This window comes from Sipha flava, unplaced genomic scaffold (genome assembly GCF_003268045.1).
Source record: "Sipha flava isolate LNK unplaced genomic scaffold, YSA_version1 49677_pilon_pilon, whole genome shotgun sequence".
In the NCBI taxonomy this organism is placed as follows: Eukaryota; Metazoa; Arthropoda; class Insecta; order Hemiptera; family Aphididae; genus Sipha; species Sipha flava.
The window spans coordinates 27,417-52,503 of NW_020273343.1; the positions used below are offsets into that span (position 1 = coordinate 27,417).

A 25,087-nucleotide genomic window follows, 5' to 3' on the forward strand; every position below is an offset into this window, starting at 1 on the left:
AAATAACCAAAAGGGGTCATAATGACTTATTTGAAGGTTATAGAGTATATTCTAAAAACGCATATTTCCCCCTCTAACTATAAATTACGAGCTGGTAACGGTTCTTAAAAAGAGATTACTTATCTTATTGAAATTATTTGATAAATCAGTCAGAGAATTTCGTTCAATAATTTTGATTACAAAATGAAATGTGTTTATGTAGAATTAAAGATCACTGGTACTTTTGTAGCATGAAGTATTTATTTTTTTTTGTAGTTATATTTTATTATATAATTATTTTTTAATAAATGATAATCGTAAACTAATCTTATAATATTTCTTAATATTACGGTTTACGGTTAATTGGTAGGATAATCTAATGCCAACTCCAAATTCACTTATGCATACTATGTTCTTGCGCGTGGTCTAAGTGTTATAGCTCTGTAATAGACCAGTGATATAACTATTACGCTCGTATTGCATAGTATATAGGGTTCAACACTCTCCGACCTTGATTCTTACGCGTTATTATTTAAGAGTTCAAAAGCTTAGCACTTTGTTTTTTTATGTTTTTAATCTGTTAATCATTTTAGGAGTATTTATAAAAAAAATTAATGGTATTTTGATGTGGAAACTTATGTAATTAAATAATTATTTAATTTTAAAACCGAAAATGTCTAACTTATTACTATTATAATTCATTATTTTTTTTCTATGTATCTTGAAAAAATTGTTATGTAAGTGAAAAATAAAGATGTAGAATATTCACATTTATCTCGAATTTTAACGAAACTGCATAAAATTAAAATAATGCACTAAAATCTTATTAATGAATTGTATTATTTTTTGTATTTTATTTTTGACAGTTAAATTATATCTTCAATAATTAATATAATATTTTTCATCAATCTAAGTAGCTTAGGTATTACTCTATATAGTAACATTTATGTCTAGTTTGGATGATTATATATTTGATGTAAAAAAACAAAAATAGTCTATGATAATTACAGTTATTGATTCTAATATGATTTTGTAGTACACGCTTTCTACAGTACCAATTAAACATATTTTCTTATCGATTTTTCATGTAATGTAAGTATAAATATTTAATTACTAAGATTCATGATTAATTTATTTAACATTTAAAAACTTTAGAATTTAAATCTTAGTTGATTTAATAATGAAAAATATTAAGTTTTTAATAAGTGTTTGTTTTAAATTTTGACATGTGTTAGTTTAAATATAGTTTTTTCTTATGTTTGAGTTAAAGAATAATATTATGGTGAATTTGTGGATTGAAAATAATTATATTTCATTCAAAATGATGATCAAATTTTTAGTGTGTTTCGGAGATCAGGAAATAACATAAGTATTTATCATATTTAACTATAATAGTTAATTGCCGATTATAAACAATCTCAGTTTTGTTTAGTAAATCAAATATTCCTCTCTGTCATACATTTTTTTTTAAATATCGACTTTTTAATTCAATGAGATGACAATTTTTAATTATAATTCACTATTATGGATACCTGCTGTTTAATTGATTTGGTTGAATGCTGTGAAATAAATGATTCCTTTAAAAATCCCTGCAAATCTTATTTACTTATATTTTTAATATACATTATACTTATGTATACTAGTTTATATGGTTCGATATAAAATTCAAAATTTTGTAAAATTATTTAAAGAAAGAAATGTGACATGTTGACCTCGAAAACTGTTTATCTTTTGACTGTGGGTCGAAAACCTATAAACTTGATAACTATGATTTAGGTAGTGGGTTAGTAACCCTTTTAAATGTTATTTGTTCTTGCGAAATCAATCAAACCGTGAACAATAGGGTAAATATTTCAATTATGAAACTGTTCAAATAGTGGTAGTTCCACCACCATGTGTTCGAGTATCCAAACGGAATATCCAAGGCAGCATAAAATACACAAGTAGCTCTGTGTGTACTTCCAATTCCTAAGAATATAAAAAACAATATAATAATTTTATTACTGCACGATTAAATACATTGGACGGGTTTTCATGTCTATCCTTATTATAATATTGACAAAATGTTGCCAAGTAGGCGTTTTCAGAATACGAAATCCGATGATTAATCGGTTATTTTTATTTCGTTTTTCGTTTACAGTTTTTGAAAACGAGGAAGACGGAAACGATATAAACATCAGCGTACAAGTTGAAAAACTTCATATAACAATAATTCGTAAAATAATTAAAATATAATACATATCTATATTATATAATAGATTGCGGCTATATTTTGATGGTGGTAAATACGGTGCGTTATCGTGTTTTTTAAAACCGTACGAAGATGGATGAGTTCGTCGGGTGTTTTTTCACTTTCAACCGTCTTTAACAGCGGTTCTCAATCATTTTTAGACCGCTACCTCCTAATATAATAATATATAATAATAATATAAATAATAAATGAATAATAATAATATAATATCACCAAGATTGCGTTAAAAAGTAGTGATAAATTAATTAATATGATAACGTTTTTATTGGTAGTCTTAAACTTGTATCAATTGTAAATCACAGCAGTAACTCATAATGATTTTTACAAAAACACCTTATTATTTATTTTATTTATTGATGACCCCAGGTCGAGTACTGGTGTTACGAAAATTCGTAACAACGAAAATTTATGTTTCCTTCGAGTATTTTGTTCCGGGATACCGTTTTAAATCGGGCGTGCAAAGGTTATGAAATAAATTAATCCGTCGATTTGAATTATCTTCCTATTTCTAACTTTAAAACGAAAAACGGTCAAAAAATATTCTCTTTAAACTGTATTTATATTTGTCTAAAAAAAAAAAACACCGTGTTTGATGGTGTGGTTTATTGATACGGCGGTGGGTGGGTACCTTGTAGTTTTCTAGTTTTAGTCGCTGATTCGCCGTCCGCGAAATGACCACAAATATCGACGGCGTTATCGCTCGCTGACGCATCTCGCGATAACATCGTGAAAATATATCTTAAAGGGGATGGGGTTCAGTAATCCGTGTCCTGGCTATGGCACTTTCATAGGAAGAACGGTAGGAAGGGAATGGAAGGAAACGCGCGCGAAACGGTAGTTGTCCTCCCGTAGAAATTCCTGCGAGACGGGTCGTGGCGTGGGATTTTGTCGACCGTTGCAGACAGCCGGGCGGCGGCGATTCGCGGGCGCGTGCGAAACCCGTGGCGGCGGCGGCGGCGGCGAGCTACAGCGCGCGCGTGCATTGCCGATATTTAATACTTTCTCGTCGTCGGCGACGGCGCCGCAGTGGGGCCGGTGACCGTCGGGCCCGGCGGCGGCGGCGACCCGGCAGTCGTCGTACGAGCACGGCCGCCGTTCGCTCCACGCAGCAGATCCACGCACACGGGCGCGCGCGCGCACGCACGCACACTCTACCAACCACCGTACCCGCCCACGCACACACGCACCCGCTGCGCGCGCACGTATTGCACACGCGCACAGCACACGGTCGTCGTCGCTGCTGTCTCTGTCGCTGCTGTCGTCGTCGTCGTCGTCGGGTCTCGTACGGCGAGCCCACGTACAATACCCGTATCATCGTCGCGTTCCGTGCTCTGTTCTTATCAGCCCGTATCGAACTCTTTATCAACACAACGTAACCGCGCGCCCGCGCGTTCGCAAGTTCCTCGTTGCCGGTGCTGCAGTGCAAACATCCGATTGTAACGCACCGTGTCTTCTTCGTAGTCGTCGGAGGAGGAGGAGGACGAGGATTTGATCAAAAGGGTCCTGCGTTGACTGCTGCCGTGCGCCGCCGCTGTTGCTGCCATCGACAACGGTGTGCAAGGACCCCCAGGGATATTTCCGTTTTCCCGCGAAGGTATGAGAACTGCATCTAATCCTTCGCTCGCCGTATGGACACTTAAACTTCGACTACCGCGAACCGCACTGTTCGGCATCTATACGCGGTATACGCACGCAGTATCCGTCGTCGCGCATTCATACTTGTTCCCTTTCTAGGTCGCCCGGATACCTGTCTGTCACTGGGTGACCACGGGCTGCTGCGTACCGTGCATAATATGGCAGGCGCGTAGACGAAATTATTATTTAACTGAGTAGGGGTAGGGGAATCTGGACAGTTTAACCCTTACCACTCAATATATTAGTATATTCAAACAACGGTTAACAATAATATTAATGTGTTCAAGATCAAAACACTTTTATTTTCAATTACGTTTAGATAATAAAATATTATCATTTACGCGGGTAGGTACGGAAAAACGTTTGACCACTCTACTCTTGGATACATGTCCGGCCTATGCATCCGTGCAATGACGAAATACGTATGGAAAACTTTCGCATCCGTTCCAGTTCTAGAAATTCGTACACGTAGGTACACGCATGGATTGATTTTTTTCCTCTCTTCGTCGCACACAAGGCAGTGGCCGCGCGATTGTAATAATGCGTACACGGTATATAACATACGTATATATACAATATAAAACCGCCGTGCCAGTTTTTAAAACGGGTTCCTTTTTCACCAATAATAGCTTCGCCGGCCTTTCATTTACGCGTTTTAATTTTATTAATTCATTTAGGGTTTTTTTCCTTCTGTCGCACGCGCGGCATAACGCTTGTTGTTATCAAATATGAATTTTAATTTCGCGGCACGTCTGCGCCTCCACCGCCGCAACTATCTTTACACTTACCTACGCACACCGACAGTAATTATTATATTGTTGGTACATAATATATATATGTATATGTTCTGTATACTGTTATAATGTGTTATTGTTCGTACAAACCGTCAAATGTTTTTTAGTCACCTGCCCTTTTTTTTTTTTTTTTACATTTTGTTGTTTTCTCAGCGGTTTTCACCTATTTTATTGCTGAGACGTCGGTAATGTAATGCCGTTACCGTTTTCGTTCGTTATTGGGTCGGTGGCAAATAATAATAATAATAATAATGAATATGCGCGCATTGGAATTGCTATTGTCCGATTTCCGTTTGAAATGTGCAAAATACGCGAAAAGAGTTTGTTAAATAAATCTAAATAGGTCAACCAATACGCGGTCGTCGTGTCAATCGCCATATACAATATATAATATACGTGTGTCACAGGCGGATTTACACCATTATATTTGTCGATCCTAGCCAACTACTTATTCCAACCCTTGTTGCGGTTAATGCGAAAATTTCATATTTTTGTACATTTATTTACCTACTCGAATGATACCAACGGCGGCGGCGGTTGATCGGTTGCTATGATTTATGTATAATCATAGGTTATATAATCAAAGGTTTCATTATTATTTAATTTTCCATTTTAATGAATGATGTAAAAATTATTAAATAATAATTATTTCGTTATCGAGCTAATAATGTAGCTGTTCATTATGGCCGTATTTTTTTTTTTTTTTTTTTTTGCTTGACCGTTAAATCCGCAATAAAATATTTTTTTATTTTCTCACTCATTTGTTATATGTGGTTTTTGGGCCTCCTTTAAAATCCTCTAGGACATATCTCGGATCATACGTATATGTTGTGATATTTATCTGTCATTATGCGATCATGTATATCTATGCCTTCAAATAGGATCTTTAGTTAACATATTGTTGTATAAAGATTTTTGCTGTGTTCAGCATTTTCTTTCGGTTTCAAATCGTCGGTAGCAAAAACTTTTTACGTTTTAAATAAGTACAAATAATAGAAATCTATTGTTATCCAAACTGCGTATGACCTAGACCCAAACACAGTATGTGTGTTTTCTTTCGAAATAAAAACTATGTGTTTAAATTGTATGCCGTACATCAATATCAATAAAGACCATAGATGAAAATGCTATTGCAGGTGTATAGAGTGAACGAAAGAATTTATTTTTCTTAATTAATTTTAAATATAAAATATATGTATTATAAATAATATTGGTTTTAATGTCACTCGTAAATATACACATCAAAGTCGAAATATAAACAATTAGTTTTGGAACCCTTAATGAAAAATATTCGTGCAGCTTAAATAAAAACTATTCATATGTTATGATGATGATTATTGCTATTACACAAGTCGTTTTTATTTTTATTTGTTTTCTAACGGATAATTTAATATTTTTGGAACCTACTGAATGCTTCATTATGCGCATACAGTTACATGCGTGTAATTTTATAATTTTAACAAGACTGAATGGCGGCTCTAGGACGGTTATTATAATGTATACTCGTATATCGAGATGTAAAGGACTAAGTACTTAAGAAGGGTGGAGGCAACGTGTAATTTTTAAATTTTCTGAGAGATATAAAATACAATTTTTATATAAATTCCGAATATTTTACTGAAAATATATAAAATATTATAGTTCATATATAGCAAAACCTGATGAAAATGTTTTACCAACACTTTTTTTAAAAAAAAATCTAAATTATAGTATTGGCTTATGTGGTCTCTATGGCTTATTTGTTCTAACTCTTTTTTTTTATTTATTATTTTTTGGTAATTTTGTTTTTAACTTAAATTTAATTTTTAGAACTGTTTATTGCTTTAAATTATTAACACAGTTAAACATTTTTAAACTGGAGTCTAATTAACTTATATATTATTTCGTTTTAGATAAGTTCTTGGTTAATCCTGTATTAGTTTATTCATTTTATATGATAATTATATTTGTATTAATCAAGTCTATCCGCACTTACTAGTTTCAACTATTTATAGAAAATACAACAAAAAAAAAAGCCCTCGTGAGGATTATAGTGAATAGCAATGTCTTAAATAATATTAAATATAATAACGTTTTTATATTAATAAATTATAAAATAAGTAAAAATGAAAAAATACAGAATTTAAATACATATATTAACATGATATGTTCCAATCAGTATATCTTCGTAGTACACTGTAATTATATATATAGAACTGTTAAGTTGTGAATTAAAATATGTTTGTTATTTCTATTATGTTAGTTCTAAAAATTATCTTTGAGATTAGTAATAAATAGGTGTATAACTTTAAAACAATTATTCTAGGAATCGCCACTTAAGTTATCAACCTTAACTAATTTATTTTTAAATATTTGTGTTATCATTTTTCCATTACATTCAGTAATGCCAAGGGTGTATGTAAATTATGGATATAATTGTTCTACATTCCACTATAGATAATAGTTTAAAATTAATAAAATATCTATTATATATATATTCATATGATAAGAAAAAAACTGCAATTTGAAACATAGTAATCTGTCTATTTTCTTACCAAACGTCAGTAGGAACATAGTTAGTCCACGTGCCTAAATATTTGATAATAAATCAGAACCCAGGAACATAATATTTGATTGGTATTTTCAGCATTACACGATTAGTTTGTCTTAATTATAAACTTTATTATATTGTAATGAGATATTGTTTATTAACCTATTTGTTCTTTTTTTTAGTGGAATGTAGTAATTGGGAAAATTCTTTAATAATTTGATTTTATAATACAAGTTTTATTACAGCTTAAAGATAAATTTAACATGGTATATTAATAACGTTTAGGAAATTGTATCGGTATTACACCTAATTGTTTTAATCATTAACTAACTAATGTAACTAACTATATGTATTTGATTTTTTAGTAAAATCTATAGTTTTAAATCATTTTTCACAGCAATTATTTTTATACTTAAACTAAAAAACATATTGCATATATAATTAAAATATCATATTCATATTTATATAAAAGATGAAACGCGTGCTTTGGTAGTCAAAGTTTACTTTTTGTTTTTTGATAAATAATTATGAGCTTAGGAAAAATATACCGATATTTTGATTGGTAAATGTCAAAATATTATGATTTTCGTTAATAATTATACGATTTCATAATATCATAGTACAGTGTGGTATTGTATGTTGGGTATAATTCCAAAAGTATAAAAACATGTACATAATAGATTAATGAAAGTTAGAGGAAAGTTTTTACAATTGAATTGCCGTTAGGATAAAAAATATGGCCTTAAGTACATCTAAATTATCAATTTATTACTAACAAAAGTTTCATAAACATTTTAAAATCATATAAATACTCTAAAAATATTTATATTTCATAAAAGTAAATATATTATTTCCTATTTACTTTTTTACATTTTCATTAAAAAAAATGATCCAACATTTTTTTATTTTTATATTGATTATAAAAAAATGTTTCACATTTGGTAGAGCATAGCTATAACAACGTAGCGAACAATGTTGTTCGTAATATTTAAGGCATAGTATTAATAAAGTCTTTCCTATACTTATTATAATAATGAAATATATTTTAACTAATTTATTTTAAATCTTTTCATACCTACCTAATTTTATACAGGAAAATTAGTACACATGTTCGTTCCTTTGCCGTTTCCTATCGTTTGCTTTCATTGGTGGAGAAGGTAAGGAATACTTGTTAGTAAGTCTATATTGATCAACACGACGTGAACTCTGTACAATTGTACAACTAATTTAAATAAAGAACTTCGTATTCTATTCTATCTTTTCACCGAATTGGATGTTACTTAGGTATATATTTGATTATAGGGCTGTTTGATTAGACGATAATTTTCGAGTGCTCTTGGATTCGAATTAAATAGTTGACTGGCTCGACTTAATGATCTCGGATATGCACAACAGTTGAAATGTGTTATTTTAAACTATTTTATCACACAGAAAACATGATTGCTATGATTTAAGTAATTTTAAAACAATTTGTACGAAATAAATAGAATTCATTTTGTTTTTAAATGTAAATTCAATGTACCACGATTCAAGAAAATGTAAATCCAAAATACATATTTAAATGTACGTCACGTAAACATAATTTAAAGTACATATGTATATGTTTGATATTTGTTGTTAGCAGAATCGTACAGTTTTTTTTTCTGTATACCAATTTGTTTTTACGCTTAATACTATTGTTAATCACCGTAACTGTTTTAATTTTTATATTTTACACGTGGGAAGAGCAATATTATCCAATTTTCAATTTTAAAAGTTCTGGTGCAGCTATGAACATAATTTAAAATTAAAATAGTCTTATTTAACATAGATTTAAACCGTTTAATGTTATGAAGTAAGAAAAACTAGTAGCTGCATCGATGAGTATATTTCATGAAGCGAATTTGAAATCTTACATGCTGTGTTTTCATCTTGAGAATAATTTATTTAATTATGAAGACATCTCAGTAGTAAACTTTGATGTTTTGGATCATAGTATACTTCAGTTATCTTCATAATTTTGTAATGATGTGTTTAATATAATAATGTATTAGAAAAATTATTTTTTGCGCTTATTCTTTCTTTTTTTATTCGTCACATTCACGCGTAAAAATGAGTAAGTTTGCAATCGTAAATTTAAGAAAAAATGTAATGTTTTTAAACCGGTATTTATATTTTTATAATTTTATGCAGTATGATCTTGAATTCAAAACGTGTTCAATAAACTTGGTACAAATAACAAGTTTTATTCAAAAATAAAATTATTATTTCTTATTCTTAGTCTAATGAAATGTAGGAAGACTTTTCCTGATATGTGTTTACAGGGTATTACGTTTAAAACCGGATCAACCCGATTGGTCAGAAGGTCATAAAATACAATGTTTTAAGTGTCGAGTAAACGACAATATAATATACTATAGTTTGAGATGTTACTTCAGTGTGTCTTATTAGTTTTCAGCAGTTAGTCGAGCAGTTAGCAGGTGAGCTCTACATAAGATTTTCAAATAGTTTTTAGTGTTTCGAATACTTGTTGAATATTTTTTTATATTAACGAAATAATATTTAACCCTATTTTATATTGGTTTTATTCGTTTAATACATTATTTTACGTGACTTTAATTTAATGTTGCTATAAACTCATCTATCGCTAGCAAATGTATTGTGTTCGTTTTTGAAAATTAATTCTTCTGAAGTCTTACACTAAAGGCCAAAAGCATTAGTGTCATTTGGACATTGCAAATAAAATCGGGTTCGTTGAGATTAATAATTTGTTTATCATTTAAATAGAAACATGGTTACTTCAAATTACTATTTACTAGTTTTTATGAATTTTAATTGTGTTTGGATTTTATTTTTTTATTCAAAACGTTTTTAACTTAAAGATTTTGAGCGATAATTAGAACTCGAAAACTGTATATCTTTTGCATTATATTTTGAATAGTAGTCATGTACGGATATACACACTCTTTTTGGGTAGGGTTTCATTTTTTAAGTTCTTTGGATATCCAGTATTTATCACACATTGCTTGAAAATTATTATTTTATTCTCAATATTTCTCAGTATCGAAAGTTTGAAAACCGTTGAAAAATTGTGAAATGAGTGGTTTTTCTTTTATAATAGAATTGAAGTTTATTTCAGTGAATAATAATACCTTACACTTAATGCACCAAATATTGTATACTTTTCTTGGGGTGTTTTATAATTATTTTGTCTTCTCTAATTGAACATGTGCTTTCTGTAAAATATGATATCAAATATTTGGCGTTTGTATAAAAACGCCTTATCAAATAATTTTGAATAGTTCTAAAATATTTGATAATTAACAAATATTTATTTATTCATATCATATTCAATTATAAGCACCGTGTTTTAATAGAAGAACATTTAATTCACTAATAATATAATTTATTGGTTAGAATCTAAATTGTTAGAAAAATGTAGGCACTTGTAATTTTCCCTTCAAAAATTGTACATTTAACAAGATTTTTTCTATATTAGATCTATAATATGTTATTATATTATTACTATATTATTATAAATACTTTTTATTTTTAAATTTTTACAAAAATAATTTTATAAGAATTTGGTTTTAAAAGTATATTCAAGGTCATTAATATTATTATTTTTTTTTCTCAATTAAATGTTAAAAATATTGAACTGTAATTCTTGGAAACTTAAAAATTTGAAAACATACCATTCACACTGATATAGTGAATTAGTCTCAACAACTGTATTCTGTACCAGTTGTATCTTTCTTATGCACATTTTTATGTTCATATAAAAAATAATTTAGTGAAATAAAACTCACTAAACCAAACTCGAAACTCGAAACGAATTAATTTCCAACTTTGTAAGAATTCTAATTATTTCAATGAACAAAATTATATTTACTAAGCACACATTTACTTCTCAATAATTTAGTAATTACTTATCAGTACTTATAATTATGCTGGTTGTAAATTTTCAAATAGTTTTCTACTATTTATATGTAGTGCGTACTATAATTGTATATAATTACAGTATACAAGTTTAAAACGATAATTTGTTTGAATTTTTTACATTATTTACGTATTATAATTATTAACGAATAGTATATGGTTTTTAACTATAAACTTTATGAACTTTTATTTATTTTTTACAGTTTACTTTATTATCATTATTTTATTTTATTTCTAATTTATAAACTATATATGAATGCATTGAAAAGTTAAACTGTGTCGTAAGGCAACTCACAGAATGTGCAGTTCGCTATTTTTATATCTTTGTATTAATAAAAGTTGTTTATATATAAATCATATTTAATACATTTAAAATAATTAATTGATTAACTATAGATAAAATATTATTGCTTAATGACTATATTAGTGTTATATTTACATTATCGTCGGATTGTTGACCGTCATATGTGACATATGTTATATATTTTAAATTAAAAAAAATATTAAATAAGTTATTTGGCGTGTATTTAATAACTGTTATTTGAGCTACACAGGAATTATGTCCCGAAAAAAAAAATTGATAATTGGGGTATATGAATTATGTCCAATTTTATATTTATTTTAATGACTACAAGAAATTATTTTTTTGGCCTCCCATTTATAAAATCAGATGAAGTAGAGGATTTTTATACTGACGATATTATATCAATTTTATCCGGAAATATGGCAAATATGAATGTGGCCAATTGACGGTTGATTATCCGTCTTGTTTATAATTAAGTTTTTACCAGTTTTTTTTTAATTGTATATTTATAATTTTTTTATTATTGTTGATTTGAATTATTATATTACATTTCTATAATTTAAACCTACACATTTTCGTTTTAATTATTTCTAATAGTATGACAACGAAAAAAAATCAATATTTTTAACCTACCGATAGTCATAATATGCTATCGACAGTTCTGAGTCTGTATCAAATAGGAAGGAAAATAATGTTTATACTTTGGTACGTAATTCGTGTAGTCGTTAAATATGGTTGGGATGCAATTCATGTGCAGCGGATATTTGTATGGTTTAAAAAATTGAAGAATTTTTATGATAGTAATTATGATTTTAAGAAAAAATTAAAAAAAATATAATAATAATTAAATAATAATAATAATAATAATTATAATATTATAATATTATAATAATAATTATAATAATAATTTTTTAAAAAATTAAAGAATTTTTATGATAGTAATTATGATTTTAAGAAGAATGGTGTTTTACGTCTACGGTTTTATTTGTTTACAAAGTAATCTTTCAATCTTTAATTGTATTCTAGGACTTTTTTTCCTTTTTTTAAATAACTAAAATCTCAACGATTAGATTTATTTTTAGATATTTAGCATTTACCAAACCAAATAGTAGTTTTTTTCCTTGATTGTTGTTTTGTTTTACATTGAATTAGTAACTGTTCAAATTTTTTGAACACTTTTTGACCGGTCATGTTGTGTATTGGAAATCAAATAATATTATTATTTTCCAACATTAAAGCGGGATTATAGTGCAACTCTCATTAATTGTTCATTGACTCTGTGTCAAGCTCGTTATTCGACTTTTTCATGCTTTTATAAATCTTTGGACGACCTTCCCCTTGGAGGTCATCAGGAAGAGTTCCATAGGTTCTCCGTGGCGCTCGCATATTATTTCCGATCTAATTTTCGATTTGGAAAACCTGATTAAAAATACAAAACTTGTCCGTGAAACGTTTGCCGTGCAAATCGAGTCGGGTTTCCTGCGTTTTTGCTTACAGGATTGAAAACCCTTGAATTCGATTTCCAGTCAAACCGGTAGACCATTTTAACACAGACGCCGTAGCGTTTGATTTATAAACCGTAAAATAATGTAACGTGTACTCTTCTCCGCGAAGACGGAATCAAAATCGTGACGTAAATTACAATATGATTAAAAAGTTGATCCGAAGTTGTTCTTAAAAACCTGCATACGTCGACGGTCATTATCACTAATTTGTAATCGGATTTCACGCTGCGTTCGTTAACAGGTGGACGAGCGAAAAATTCCGTAAATTACCGGTATATAGGACAAAATGCAACTAGCGGGAACCGATTATGGCGATAATCGAAGCCACCTCGCACCGGTCGACTTAAGAGTGAATTACGAAAATAACGATACGACTACGTCGCCGTGTTACGCAATTTGACCGCGCGTTGCCCATCCATCGCCTAACACTTAATGGTAATACTGTTGTTGCTAATACTACCGTCGACCTTTGCCGTTTCGAGATTTAATTTTATAACTTTTCTTCCCGGCACGTCTCTTCTTGCGAACACAAAGTGTCGGTTTTTCAGAAGTATACGGGATCAAACTAGATCGCCACTGCGTTGGTATACCAGTTTGCCTACGTTATTGAAGCGATTGAAGTCGTCGCTTTGTGGGAGTTAGAACCACATGTCAGTTGTACTCGTGTACGTGTTATGTATTTCAAATTTAATTGAAAATTAACGATCTTACTAAAATACCTATTAACGGGTCTATGGATTTACTAAATATTCGTTGAAGACAGTTCTTCGGTCAGTGATAAAACACATAATTCCCCGACAAACGGCTGATCGTGATTTAACCTATTGAAATTCGAACGCGTTAACATTCTGGTTCATTATCGGTGCGTCATTTCCCTGATGTGAATGTTTTTTTACCTGACGTGTGATTTAAAAAACGCTTTTCGTCTCGTTTCAATTTCAGTTTGAATATCGCCGAAACTCGCGTAAATCAAAATCAATGTACATAATTCCCCACCCCCTATCAATGTCTTCATTTATATTTCGGCGTCTCCACGCATCATTTCCCTTCGGACAATCGTATACGTAACTGGTGTAACTAAACGTACGTCCGGTAGACAATTTACGGTACACGCGTACAAAAATATTATACCTCCTGTCCGCGTGTGCACAACACAATAATATAATGCAACACGTAATTATGTATTTATTGCATAGGCGCGTTAATTTTACTTGCCACTGCTATGTTGACGGTGAAGTGGTGGCGGCGAGGGTCGCAGTGGCGAAATCATAGATCCAGACACGTGACATAATAATCGATTTTTATATAGGTTAGATCAGGTTACGTTACTCTTGTGTTCAGACACAACGCTGTCGTTTTCTTGGTTTTTCCGCGAGCATAACGCGTTACGGAAAGCGTAAACATATACCTGTGTGCGTGCGTGTGTACAACGGTGGAGCCCAGGCCCTACCACTGGATATTAGTTGGACCTTAAATATAGTTTGAGAATTGAAAGAAAAGTTGTAATAATCGACCGTAGAAACATGAAAATACGTAATTAAGAATAACGGAGATACTTTATGTACCGAAACATTATATAATAACACTACACAACCTAAACGCGCGTTTCGTGATATGTTATTCGTATTTATAGTTATTAATAATAATATTAATAACATAATATTATTTTTGCGAGGCTCGACTTTTTAATTTTTGACCTCTCATTGGCCCTATAAAGTAAAATACTCTGGTATCATCGTGTGTGTACAGCGAAAATTGTAAAAAAAAAAAATTGGTTCAAAATAATTGCTATCCTCATTAGGCCCATTGAGATTATCCCTCGCATCGGCTGTCACTTGTTCGACGAGACTCAATAACCGTGGATCACACGAGTACAGAGATCGAATCCATCGGGTTTGTGCGAGCTTCACGTTCGCTGTCCACGCGGAAATCGCCGAACTCGATCCTTTCCAACGATTTATCACGAGCATAATGAATTATAATAATGAATCTGGTTTGTATGACAATGGCGTGTTATGTACGGTTCGCGCTAACCGGTGTGCGAATAGCATTTCACGACACACGGGTTTTCGGTGTATATATTTCCGCGTGTGCGACAACCAGTTTTTCTTGATCGCGACAACCGGGAAAACGAAACATGTTGGCGTACATTATACAGGATTTATACCATATCATTATAGTATTTGAGTACTGATGGTGGAATGCAAAATCGTTGTGTTAACAACTGCTGCAAACGAGTTGAGTTAATGACGACGTAGGATCGCGTACGCTGTGTACACGTGCCTGTACGTTTCGTTTTTGTTACTTCATCGTTATTATAATTATTCTAACCCGCTGCAGCGTCTTAATCGTGCTCTCCGGCACCTATATTTGACTTGCTAATCCACAGCAATAATAATATAGTATACGTATAAAACGGTTCGTGTGGACTAGTTTAGAGCAGATCAAAATCGCTTGGAAAACTGTCCGTCCGCGTATGAATCAGGACTCCGCCATATGCGCGTCTCAATCGATAATATAATGTATATAGTACGTACCGCTAAAACTGTACAGGGTGGTTCACGCGAAAGTATACTAAAATCACGGGACTTACATGAATATACGTTGACAATATATGCACGATCGACGTTTTTTTTCTTACAAATTCACGTAGAAACTCATAATTTTTACGAAGCAGAAACAAGTGAAAATCCGACCAACAACGACGGGACGATCTATAGCTCTACTATGAAAATCATAAATAGTTATACTTGAGTTGCACCGCGCACTTGGACCTATGCATACCGTGTATACTTTTTAGCGCTATAAATCCCGAGTTAAATAGCGTTAACACACGAAAATATTACGCGAGTCGTCGAATCGGCGATGGTTAAAAATCGCTCGTGCGAAATTGAATCGAAAAAGGTATTCGGGTTCGCGGAACGGGTTTGAGATGTGCTCGCGACCTTGCCATCCCTCGGCCGGTCTTGACCCTGCGCGCGTTGACCAACCTACTTGCCGCCGCCGTTGTCACGGGTCTGGTTCGGCGGCGGCAAAAGTAATAGTAATAAACCTGCGCGACTGCCGCCACAACTCGCCGTCGCCGTCGCCGTAACGCACATTCGCCATCGTCGCGTCGCTCGCGTTGCGCGAACGTTGTTACAGTCGCGATCCACCGTCCGACCATCGACCATCGTTCTGTTCGTGCGCGCCAAACCGACTCTCGCGGCGTTCGATAAACGTACCTAAACATAATAGTAAATACGTTTTTGATCGTTTTTTTTTTTTTCATGTTTCTATCGCCGTAATATTTTAATAATTAATATTAAAATAACTAACATTCGATAACGTTTTTTTCTTATCCTTTTGATATTGATTTTTTTTTTTCTGTTCCGTGTTTTGTAGGTGAATTTTTTTTAAATCGTGTTCGTCGTTCACACTCCGGTGCAATCATGGTGGTCATATTGAGCGCAGTCCAAGGATTTTTCGACAACTATGGAGGTGAGTGACTTAAGGGTTTTTGTAAATTTTTTTTTATTCATTCTCCTTACTCGTCCAAAAATATCACTGCGACGGAATGAATATTTTTCCTGGCTGTAAAAAAAAGTGAAAAAAAATCATTCACTTGATTTCAACGTACAACATTTTATACCGAGAAAACTTATTTTTCACATGAGTTATTAATCTGTAAAAGCGTTATAAAATAATTATAACGTTTAAATAATCGACCGTGTTTACTCTTTTTAATGATAAATAATTATTTATTTATATTTGAACAAACGATATGAAATTTATTTTTTAACCACCTTAAAAATTATTATGTATTCAAATAAAATTTTTTATCGTATTTAGCTGTCGAAACGGTAAAATAATTCCATGATTTGTATATTATGTTCAGTTTTGTTTTTAAACAACACCATTAATCTGGATATTTTAATTGAAATGTATTTATACAAAATTATTAATTATTTTAAAAGATCATTAGTAAATCAATGGAATTATTATTTTCAGTTTTTGAAATAACAGTTTTCATTTCAAAAACGTTACTAAAATCTTCACGAAATGCGATCCTAAATGCTCTCACGGACTTATCAAATGATAGCATTAATTATTTTGTTTTATTCTTTATAGATCCTCGCACAAAAGACTGGTTTTTGATGAGCAGTCCTCTCCCTACACTATGTATATGTGCCGCTTACGTGTTTACCGTAAAAGTTGCGGGACCGCGATTGATGGCCAACCGCAAGCCCATGGAATTAAGAAATGTTCTCATCGTGTACAACCTTTTCCAAGTACTATTCAGTTCTTGGTTGTTCTACGAGGTAAGCGTCGATGTATAACATTTAAAAAAAAATTTTTATTATTAAAAACTAAAATATAGTTACAAGGCAATTGTTCAAGTTCAATGTTATACTATTTAAAAAAAAAAAAACATAAAAGGTTTTTTAGTCTGGTTATACGTAATTTATCCCGAGAAATATCACCACACTTATTTTCGTAAGTGATGTGAACTCTTTTGGGGTGAATTTCACGTTTGGCGTTTATCGTTAAAAATAGATAATTAATACTTAAACAAGAAAAAAATTAAGTAATCTATTAGATGTACAATCATAGAAGGTTTCTTATTATAACAGGAGGAAAACTTTAAGAGTACCTAATATTTTAAGGGTATAACCATAGTAGATTGATTATTATGATGAAGAAAAATATTAGAGCCCTTAATATTAATATTATATAGTTTGAATTAAAAATAATATTAAATTGTTCAAAATAATTGGTTTAAATTTAAATTACTTAGAGACATTTTGACTATAGTAGGTATAAATTATTTGTAAATCTGGTTAGAAACAAAAAGCGAGTCTAGCATTATTTTTTTAAAACATTTCAGTTCAACCATAATGAAAACCCAAGTTCTTTAAGTTTCTTATAATTTAGTGTGAAGTTTTCCATGTAAGAACATTCTGTATTTGTTTATACGTAAGTGCGTAGAGAGATGATTTTTTAAATACTCGTGAATAACGATAATTTATTTTAGGTCTAGGTATTTTTGAATATAATATCATCATCCCATCATCACGATCGTAACATTTGCACCAATATTGACGAGTAGTCTATCGTCCTTTGTACATGGATTAACTATAAACACTCTTATTAATACATACTCTCTCACACGCATGTGCACACACACAATTTAATGTATAGAACATGTATGTTTTGTACATACTTGTGTTATGTATGAAGATGCACCAGGATCTGGTAAATTAGGACCAAAATGACTTTTTGTAGGTAAATTGAGTCTCGCAAAAAAGTAGGCAGTAGGTAAGTTGAGTCCCGGGAAAAAATAGGTAGTAAATAAATTGGGTCCCAACCACAGCAAAAATAAACTAATTTTATTAATAATATACAAAAAAAAATGAATTAATAACATACATGTTATAAAATATAAAATATAAAAATTAATTATAAATTATGCGCTTGGTAAAAAATTAAATGATATGGATTGAACAAACTCAAATCGGGTTATTATATTATTAGTTTACTTTGTCATTTGCTCCTTAGTTTATGTTTTTTATCCGGCATATTTTTCCTTTTTTTGATTTATGCTTCGTAATTTTACTTATATTTCTAACTGTATTTCTAATAAATCGTCTACAAAGTTAAAAATATTAGGATGTAAAATCGAAGGTTTAATCGTGAATGATATGATTCACAGCTATTGGTTGTATGCACGGTGGTAGCAGAAAATCGTGACCAAATATTTGGGGGAAATTTAGCATCAGCTGAGACATACTCTTAAGTATCTAGTATATAATCACAAAATATCCACCTATTAATTCATTTCGCTTTTTCTGTATACTCAACCACATTTATTTCCTCTCTGATACCCTTCCTAAAATTTCTTCATTAATGATTTTGTCTGTCCAACTTATATTTTCCATCCTCCTGTAGCACCGTATAATATACGTATTTTAATTAGGCATAATCAAAGATGACATTGACATTTTATCGTTGAAAATCAATCAGATTATTAGCCGGGACCTAATTTACCTAGCCCCAATGCACCTAAACCTAACTTGTTTACTTTAATTACCTCATAAAATTCATGTATTACCGACATCGTGAATTGAATGTTCATTAATTTTGTCTACAATTTATACTTGATGGGCATTGCAGTGTATGATGGGCGGCTGGTGGGGTGAATATAGTCTCCGATGCCAACCGGTAGATTATACGAATAAACCATCCACAATAAGAGTAAGTTTACAAAAAAGAAATGAATCCTTTTTTTTGAAAATTTGATAAAATCGATATCGTTTACTTGACACAAATTAATACAAGCCGTATTTATGATACACGGATTAATTATTTATATAATTCATTTTAAATCAATAGATACAATTATACACACAGTTATTTAATTTAAACAACTGAAAGACGATTATTATCCGGGTAAGTAGAACGTGTTGTTTAAAAAGCTTCGGTAAATGCATGGTTTCCATTCGAATATAATTTCGGATGCTAATTGTGATTTATTATAATAGGGTTTCGCCTTACACATTTAACACTAACACGTATAATACATTATATTTTTGTATTCTTCTGGCTATCCATAAACATGTACATTTGTATGTTTATATCTATTATAACATAACCATAACACACAGATATAGACATAAAATACCTAGACCCGATTAATTAACAACTATGGATATTTTACTTTCCTACGTTGTATTAAACACGAGTAATAACATGAGAAAATTATGCGAATAGTGAGGTTGATTTGAATGCATTATTATTATATACTTTTTTTTTTTTCGGAAAATAACATTGCATTACGCAATGTGTGTCGGAAGGCTGTGAATGTTTTTCCCGACACACTTGTGTAATATAATCTATTGAACGCTGGGCTATGGTGTATATTTATATATATATATATATATATATATATATATATATATTTATAAGCATAATGAAACAATTTATTATTAGTTAATGCATGCTACGAGCAGAATTCACTTAGTAATTTATCAATATGTATTTTTTCGTATAAAAAGACCGCTTGATGTTTGGGAATTTTGAAAAAATATCATGATTGTTTAGTGAATAATACTTTCGAAGCACAGTGCTTGTATTACGTTTGATTGGACATTACATTTTTTAACGATTTTATCTTGGAAATAATTAATTTTAATTATCTAAAGCAAAATGGCAAACTATTTAATGCATGTAATATACCAATCTAATATTCAAGAGGGATCCAATAGGCTTGTAATTTTCAATAATTTTTCGATGGTTTAAATTATTCTATACATTTTCATCAATTGTAACATAAATGTATGTAATATAAAATCGACATCTTGGTTTTAAAAGCTTATTTAAAATTGAACGGAAGAAACATTTGAATAATCTTACCAAAAAAATCTAACCTTTATCATGGGAGTAACTTAAATTGATCGTTTAACCGATTTTATTAGGTCCATTGGTGTTATATACGTTTAGTACTATATATATATATATAATTAATGTGTTTGATAATATTGGCTGTAAAAATTGTACATTATTTATGGTGGTGGTTTTTACAGCTTAGCATATCAGGTTGGCTGACTGGGAGGTATAATTTTCGGTGCGAACCAGTAGATTATTCAAATCATCCAATGACATTACGGGTGAGTTAGAATGGCATACATATCGTCGTTTTTCAAATTTTAACTATTACTTTGTTTTTTCCTTTTACTTAATTATTTGACTGGTATTTACCGTCATAATATTTATAGTTTTTATTTTTTTTATTTTTTTTTATTTTGTTTGTGTCAAGTTGCGTGGTGTTTTTTTTTGTAATTAAATAAAACCTATATTTATTTTACTAATATGTTCTTTCTGTTTTCGGGCGACTATAGATGGTAAACATATGTTGGTGGTATTACTTTTCGAAATTCACAGAATTTATGGATACGGTAACTTACATTTTTTGAATTTTGTTTAAGATACCATATAACTTGAGACTAACTGAACCACATTTATGTTGTGTGTAGATATTCTTCGTCCTTCGCAAAAAAGATAGACACATCTCTACCCTACACGTGATTCATCACGGAGTGATGCCAATGAGTGTGTGGTTTGGAGTAAAATTTACACCAGGTAATATTGTAAAAATTAAAATCGTGTTATTATTTTAAAATGAATTTATAAAATTAATTTTAATATCCTACGACTATTTGTTGCTGTCGAATAAATTAGCGATTTGTTTTGACCTCTGACTGCGACATAAAGTGATAGAACAATTAAGTTATCCAATTTATTGTGTGATAATAAATTTGACAAAGATTGAAGATGACCTTTACCGAGACCTTATGACAAGAAGTTTCCTGTTGCAAAGGAAATTACGTTCGCATTAACCATGTCACCGTATTTTTTATTGTATATTTCTGAGAAGATTCATACGGTTTTACATAAAACGATACTTAACATTTTTCAACCATCCTGAAAGATCGACTTGTTAGAAAAAGAACTGGTCGATAAAATACAGCGATCATTTTATTGGTTTCAAAGCTATCGAGCTTATAACTTTTGACCACAAAAAAGTATCTTAAGTTACGTGTTTTTGAATTACATCAACTCGTGTTTGTTCACAGGTGGCCACAGCACATTCTTCGGTCTTCTGAATACGTTTGTGCACATCATCATGTACGCATATTACATGTTAGCCGCATTGGGCCCCAACGTACAGAAATACTTGTGGTGGAAGAAGTATTTGACTTCACTTCAAATGATTCAGTTCTTGGCAATCATGATTCACGCATTCCAATTGCTGTTTATCGATTGCAATTACCCCAAGGCATTCGTTTGGTGGATCGGTATGCACGCCGTAATGTTCTTCTTCCTTTTCAAGGAGTTTTACAAACAGCAATACTCGAAATCATCAAAACAAAAGGTAAAAAAAAAGAGCACCACCACCACCACTGTCGTCTTTTCGCCGTATATTTATAAATAATTCAGTGGAATTACACTACGGGTTTGTGCTCTCCGGCGGATAAAGGGGGCGATCACGTTCAGAGTTATTATTTTTTAAGTGTGTCGTCGATTTCACGTTATGCAAATTATTCATTGCACACAAACGTCATGTATGGACCGAGCGCTGCAGTAATTTGTTCAAAAGAATCACGTACTTTTGTTTTTTTCGATAATTTCTAGACGTTTTCTACCCGGGTTCGTATCCAGTATTAATTATCGCCTCGGTACGCCATATCATAGTTAAAATTGGTTGATTCACTGTGGTGAAGAAAAAACACCTGTTGCATCATGTTTTATTTGAAATACTAGCCAAGTCTAATGATCGGTGATAGCACGGCATTCTTTTTGTTTTAAGACCTTGTGAACGACGACGGTACACACGTCTAGTCCATACCAATGTTAGCGTGCATGTAGTTTTTACTACGTTATAATATACGTTTTTTTTTTTCTATTAAGAAACCACTTTAAGCATAAAATATTGTTAGTACACAGTTTTTTCCGCAATCGAACGAATTTTACTTATTATAATATTCTTGTGTATAAATTCTAATTGTATTGAACGGATTTAATTTTTCGATGATTTATATTTATTTTTTTTTTCGACCGACGAAAACTGAATACAACGTGGTAGAGTACAAATAGCGATGGGTTCCGTACGCTATGTGACTTTTAAGCATCACATTCCATCTCGATGATTTTTCGTTTCCCAACACCCCATTCATGACGATCCCATATGGTTTTCGAAACTTTCCGGACTAACATGTCTTATGATTGTTTGAATGTGTTCACGTCGTCGTTCATCCTCAACGATAATAACGATATTAATACTATCGTTGTAGAAATCGAACAAACTCGTCACAGAAATATAGTTGTTAATGTAATATAGTATAACGAATGTGGTATTCAGTCTGGTAACTGGCCAAGGCGATCGCCGACGAACGATACGTGACATTGGATAAACCCGACGCGAATTATTAAACTAGTTCGATAACTGACCAACGTCTCCGTCTCTCACTCCTCTCTCTCTCTCTCTCTCTCTCTCTCTCTCTCTGTATACGTGTGTATGAACATAACAAATCTGCAATCTCTTTGCACATACTCCAGGAGAGTACTTGTGCACTTTTCGCACGTGCTTGTCGCGTACGATAGGTACAGTGACGTGATTATTTCCATTACCGACTAAAAATCTGGTGGAATTTTTGCGTTTTTGTCGACCACAATTTTTCACCGTAGAACGTACGAATTTTGAGGAGTATAAATCGAACTAAACAGTCGTCCATTGCATTATACGACAGAATTATAGGTGGAATATGACCTTGGTGTACAACGATTTTAGAACTGATATTCGTAATTGAGTTACACGTGTAGACTAAAAAATTTGATTGAAAAACGTGCGCGAATCACTGCAGCGATTCGGTGTTATTGTCGCCTTAAAATAAGTGCCTATCGCGAAACCGATTCGAGATAATGTGTACGGACGGGTTACCGTGACTTTGTCCCTCTGACTTCTGAATAATTCCACTGCCACGATACGCGTGTAACGTTATTGTTATTACTTGGGTCCGGATTTTTATGCAAAGTGTATATTTTTTTTGTTGATCATACGCAATGCTTTCTAAGAACATAATTCGTTTCATGTAGCGAGGGTTTCTAAGCTACAAATTTTATTTTGCATTTTTTCGCATAACATTATTATTATTATTAACCTGATGTTTTTATTTATTTTTTCCGCTCGTGTCAGGTGAGCAACGAGAAGAAAATGACCGCAAACGGTGTATCCCAGCTGCCGAACGGTTACAGCAAACAATCGGATTACTACATAAATGGCAACGGACTGTCCAGGCCGGATTTGGTGCACAGGGCCACGGCCGGCGCTCACTGACCGCCGTCGACGACGAGCCTCAGCAGCAGCAGCAGCAATCGTCGCCAACGCCGCCGTCACCGCCGTTGTTAAAAACGGTCGCTCCCGCGCGCAGTCAACAAAATATTGCTCAAACACGCCCGAAAAAACATACTCTCACAAACGTGTCTGCGTATGTAACCGAGCATACTCTTTTAGTGGAAAATTTTTATTTCTATCTCTCACTTTATCTCTCTCTCTCTCTCTCTCTCTCTATTTCCCTCCCCTCAGTTATTATTATTATTATTGATATCGTATGCATATTATGTACACACGTTTACGCATTTGTGTTTAAACCATACCCTTTAACCATACTACGTAGAACACGAATACAAATTTGTATATATATGTATGCGTATGTATATATAGGTAAATATTATATAATATAAGAGTTATATATAATGAATATGTTATATTGTGTATTGCGCAGCCTTCTTTTTCTCCCCGCCCGTACTGCCGTCGAGTGTACGCGGTCATTACGATATCACTGCGCGTATTATATATATATATATTTTTGTACTCCGTTTGAAAAAAGTTCAATGTTATGTATTTTTTTTTTTTTTTTTGTTTTTCCGTCTTCTTTTTTTTTATTTATTATCTTATTTTGAGTTACCCCGGGGCTTATATATATCACAAATACGTGCGGATACCGTGGGGTGCGCACGCCCGTTCGTCGTATTTGTATAAGTTTAATCGCGCGTGTACTACACATTGTCGTGCGTTAGGTGTAGGAAATTAACAGTCCGCGTATTATGTCTCTCAACATTTTTACCTGTTTATAGTTTTTGATAGACTTGGTATTTTTTTTTTTTTTTTATTACATTTTTTTCTATTAGTTTAAGTATTTTGCCGTCTTAAAATTAAGTAACCGTGAAAAACAAAAAGGGGGAAAAAAAACAAAAATTAAGAACAAATTTCCGATCATATATATCATTGTGGTGAACCGTTTCGATAAATTTCAATTGCGTTTTTCAAATGTTTTAATGTGATACCCAACGTTTATTTTTTATATACATATTTGATTATTTTATATGTATGTACGATTTGAACTGTATGTGATTATTATTATTATTATTATTATTATTATTATTATTAATAATATTATTATTATTATTATTATTATTATTATTATTATTATTATTATTATTATTTTTAATTGTATTATAATTATTATTTTGTACGAAACACGGCCTCATGTGCCTTAGTATTACGGGACCAGTGTAATTACTTATTAAGAGATCAATATGTTCTTATATATAATTTTATGTTACAATGTACTG

General features: G+C 31.6%; 1 protein-coding gene across 8 annotated transcripts in view; it reads left to right on the top strand.

Annotated features, from left to right (window-relative positions):
• Positions 1-24,704, top strand: part of LOC112690232 (elongation of very long chain fatty acids protein AAEL008004-like) — a 43,062-nt gene extending 18,358 nt beyond the window's left edge. The window contains exons 1-8 of one of the 8 annotated variants that reach the window (XM_025564194.1): positions 3,438-3,824; positions 16,301-16,396; positions 17,027-17,217; positions 20,479-20,562; positions 20,794-20,850; positions 20,929-21,034; positions 21,529-21,827; positions 23,649-23,789. In XM_025564194.1, coding sequence (XP_025419979.1) covers positions 16,348-16,396; positions 17,027-17,217; positions 20,479-20,562; positions 20,794-20,850; positions 20,929-21,034; positions 21,529-21,827; positions 23,649-23,789 — 927 coding nt within the window. In that variant the 5' untranslated portion in view covers positions 3,438-3,824; positions 16,301-16,347. Of the gene's footprint in view, positions 1-3,437; positions 3,825-9,545; positions 9,649-9,789; positions 9,918-16,003; positions 16,153-16,300; positions 16,397-17,026; positions 17,218-19,069; positions 19,151-20,478; positions 20,563-20,793; positions 20,851-20,928; positions 21,035-21,528; positions 21,828-23,648 lie in introns of those variants that run through there. The other 7 variants (XM_025564193.1, XM_025564197.1, XM_025564198.1 and 4 more) reach the window with 7 other exon arrangements.
• Positions 24,705-25,087: the final 383 nt, after the last annotated feature.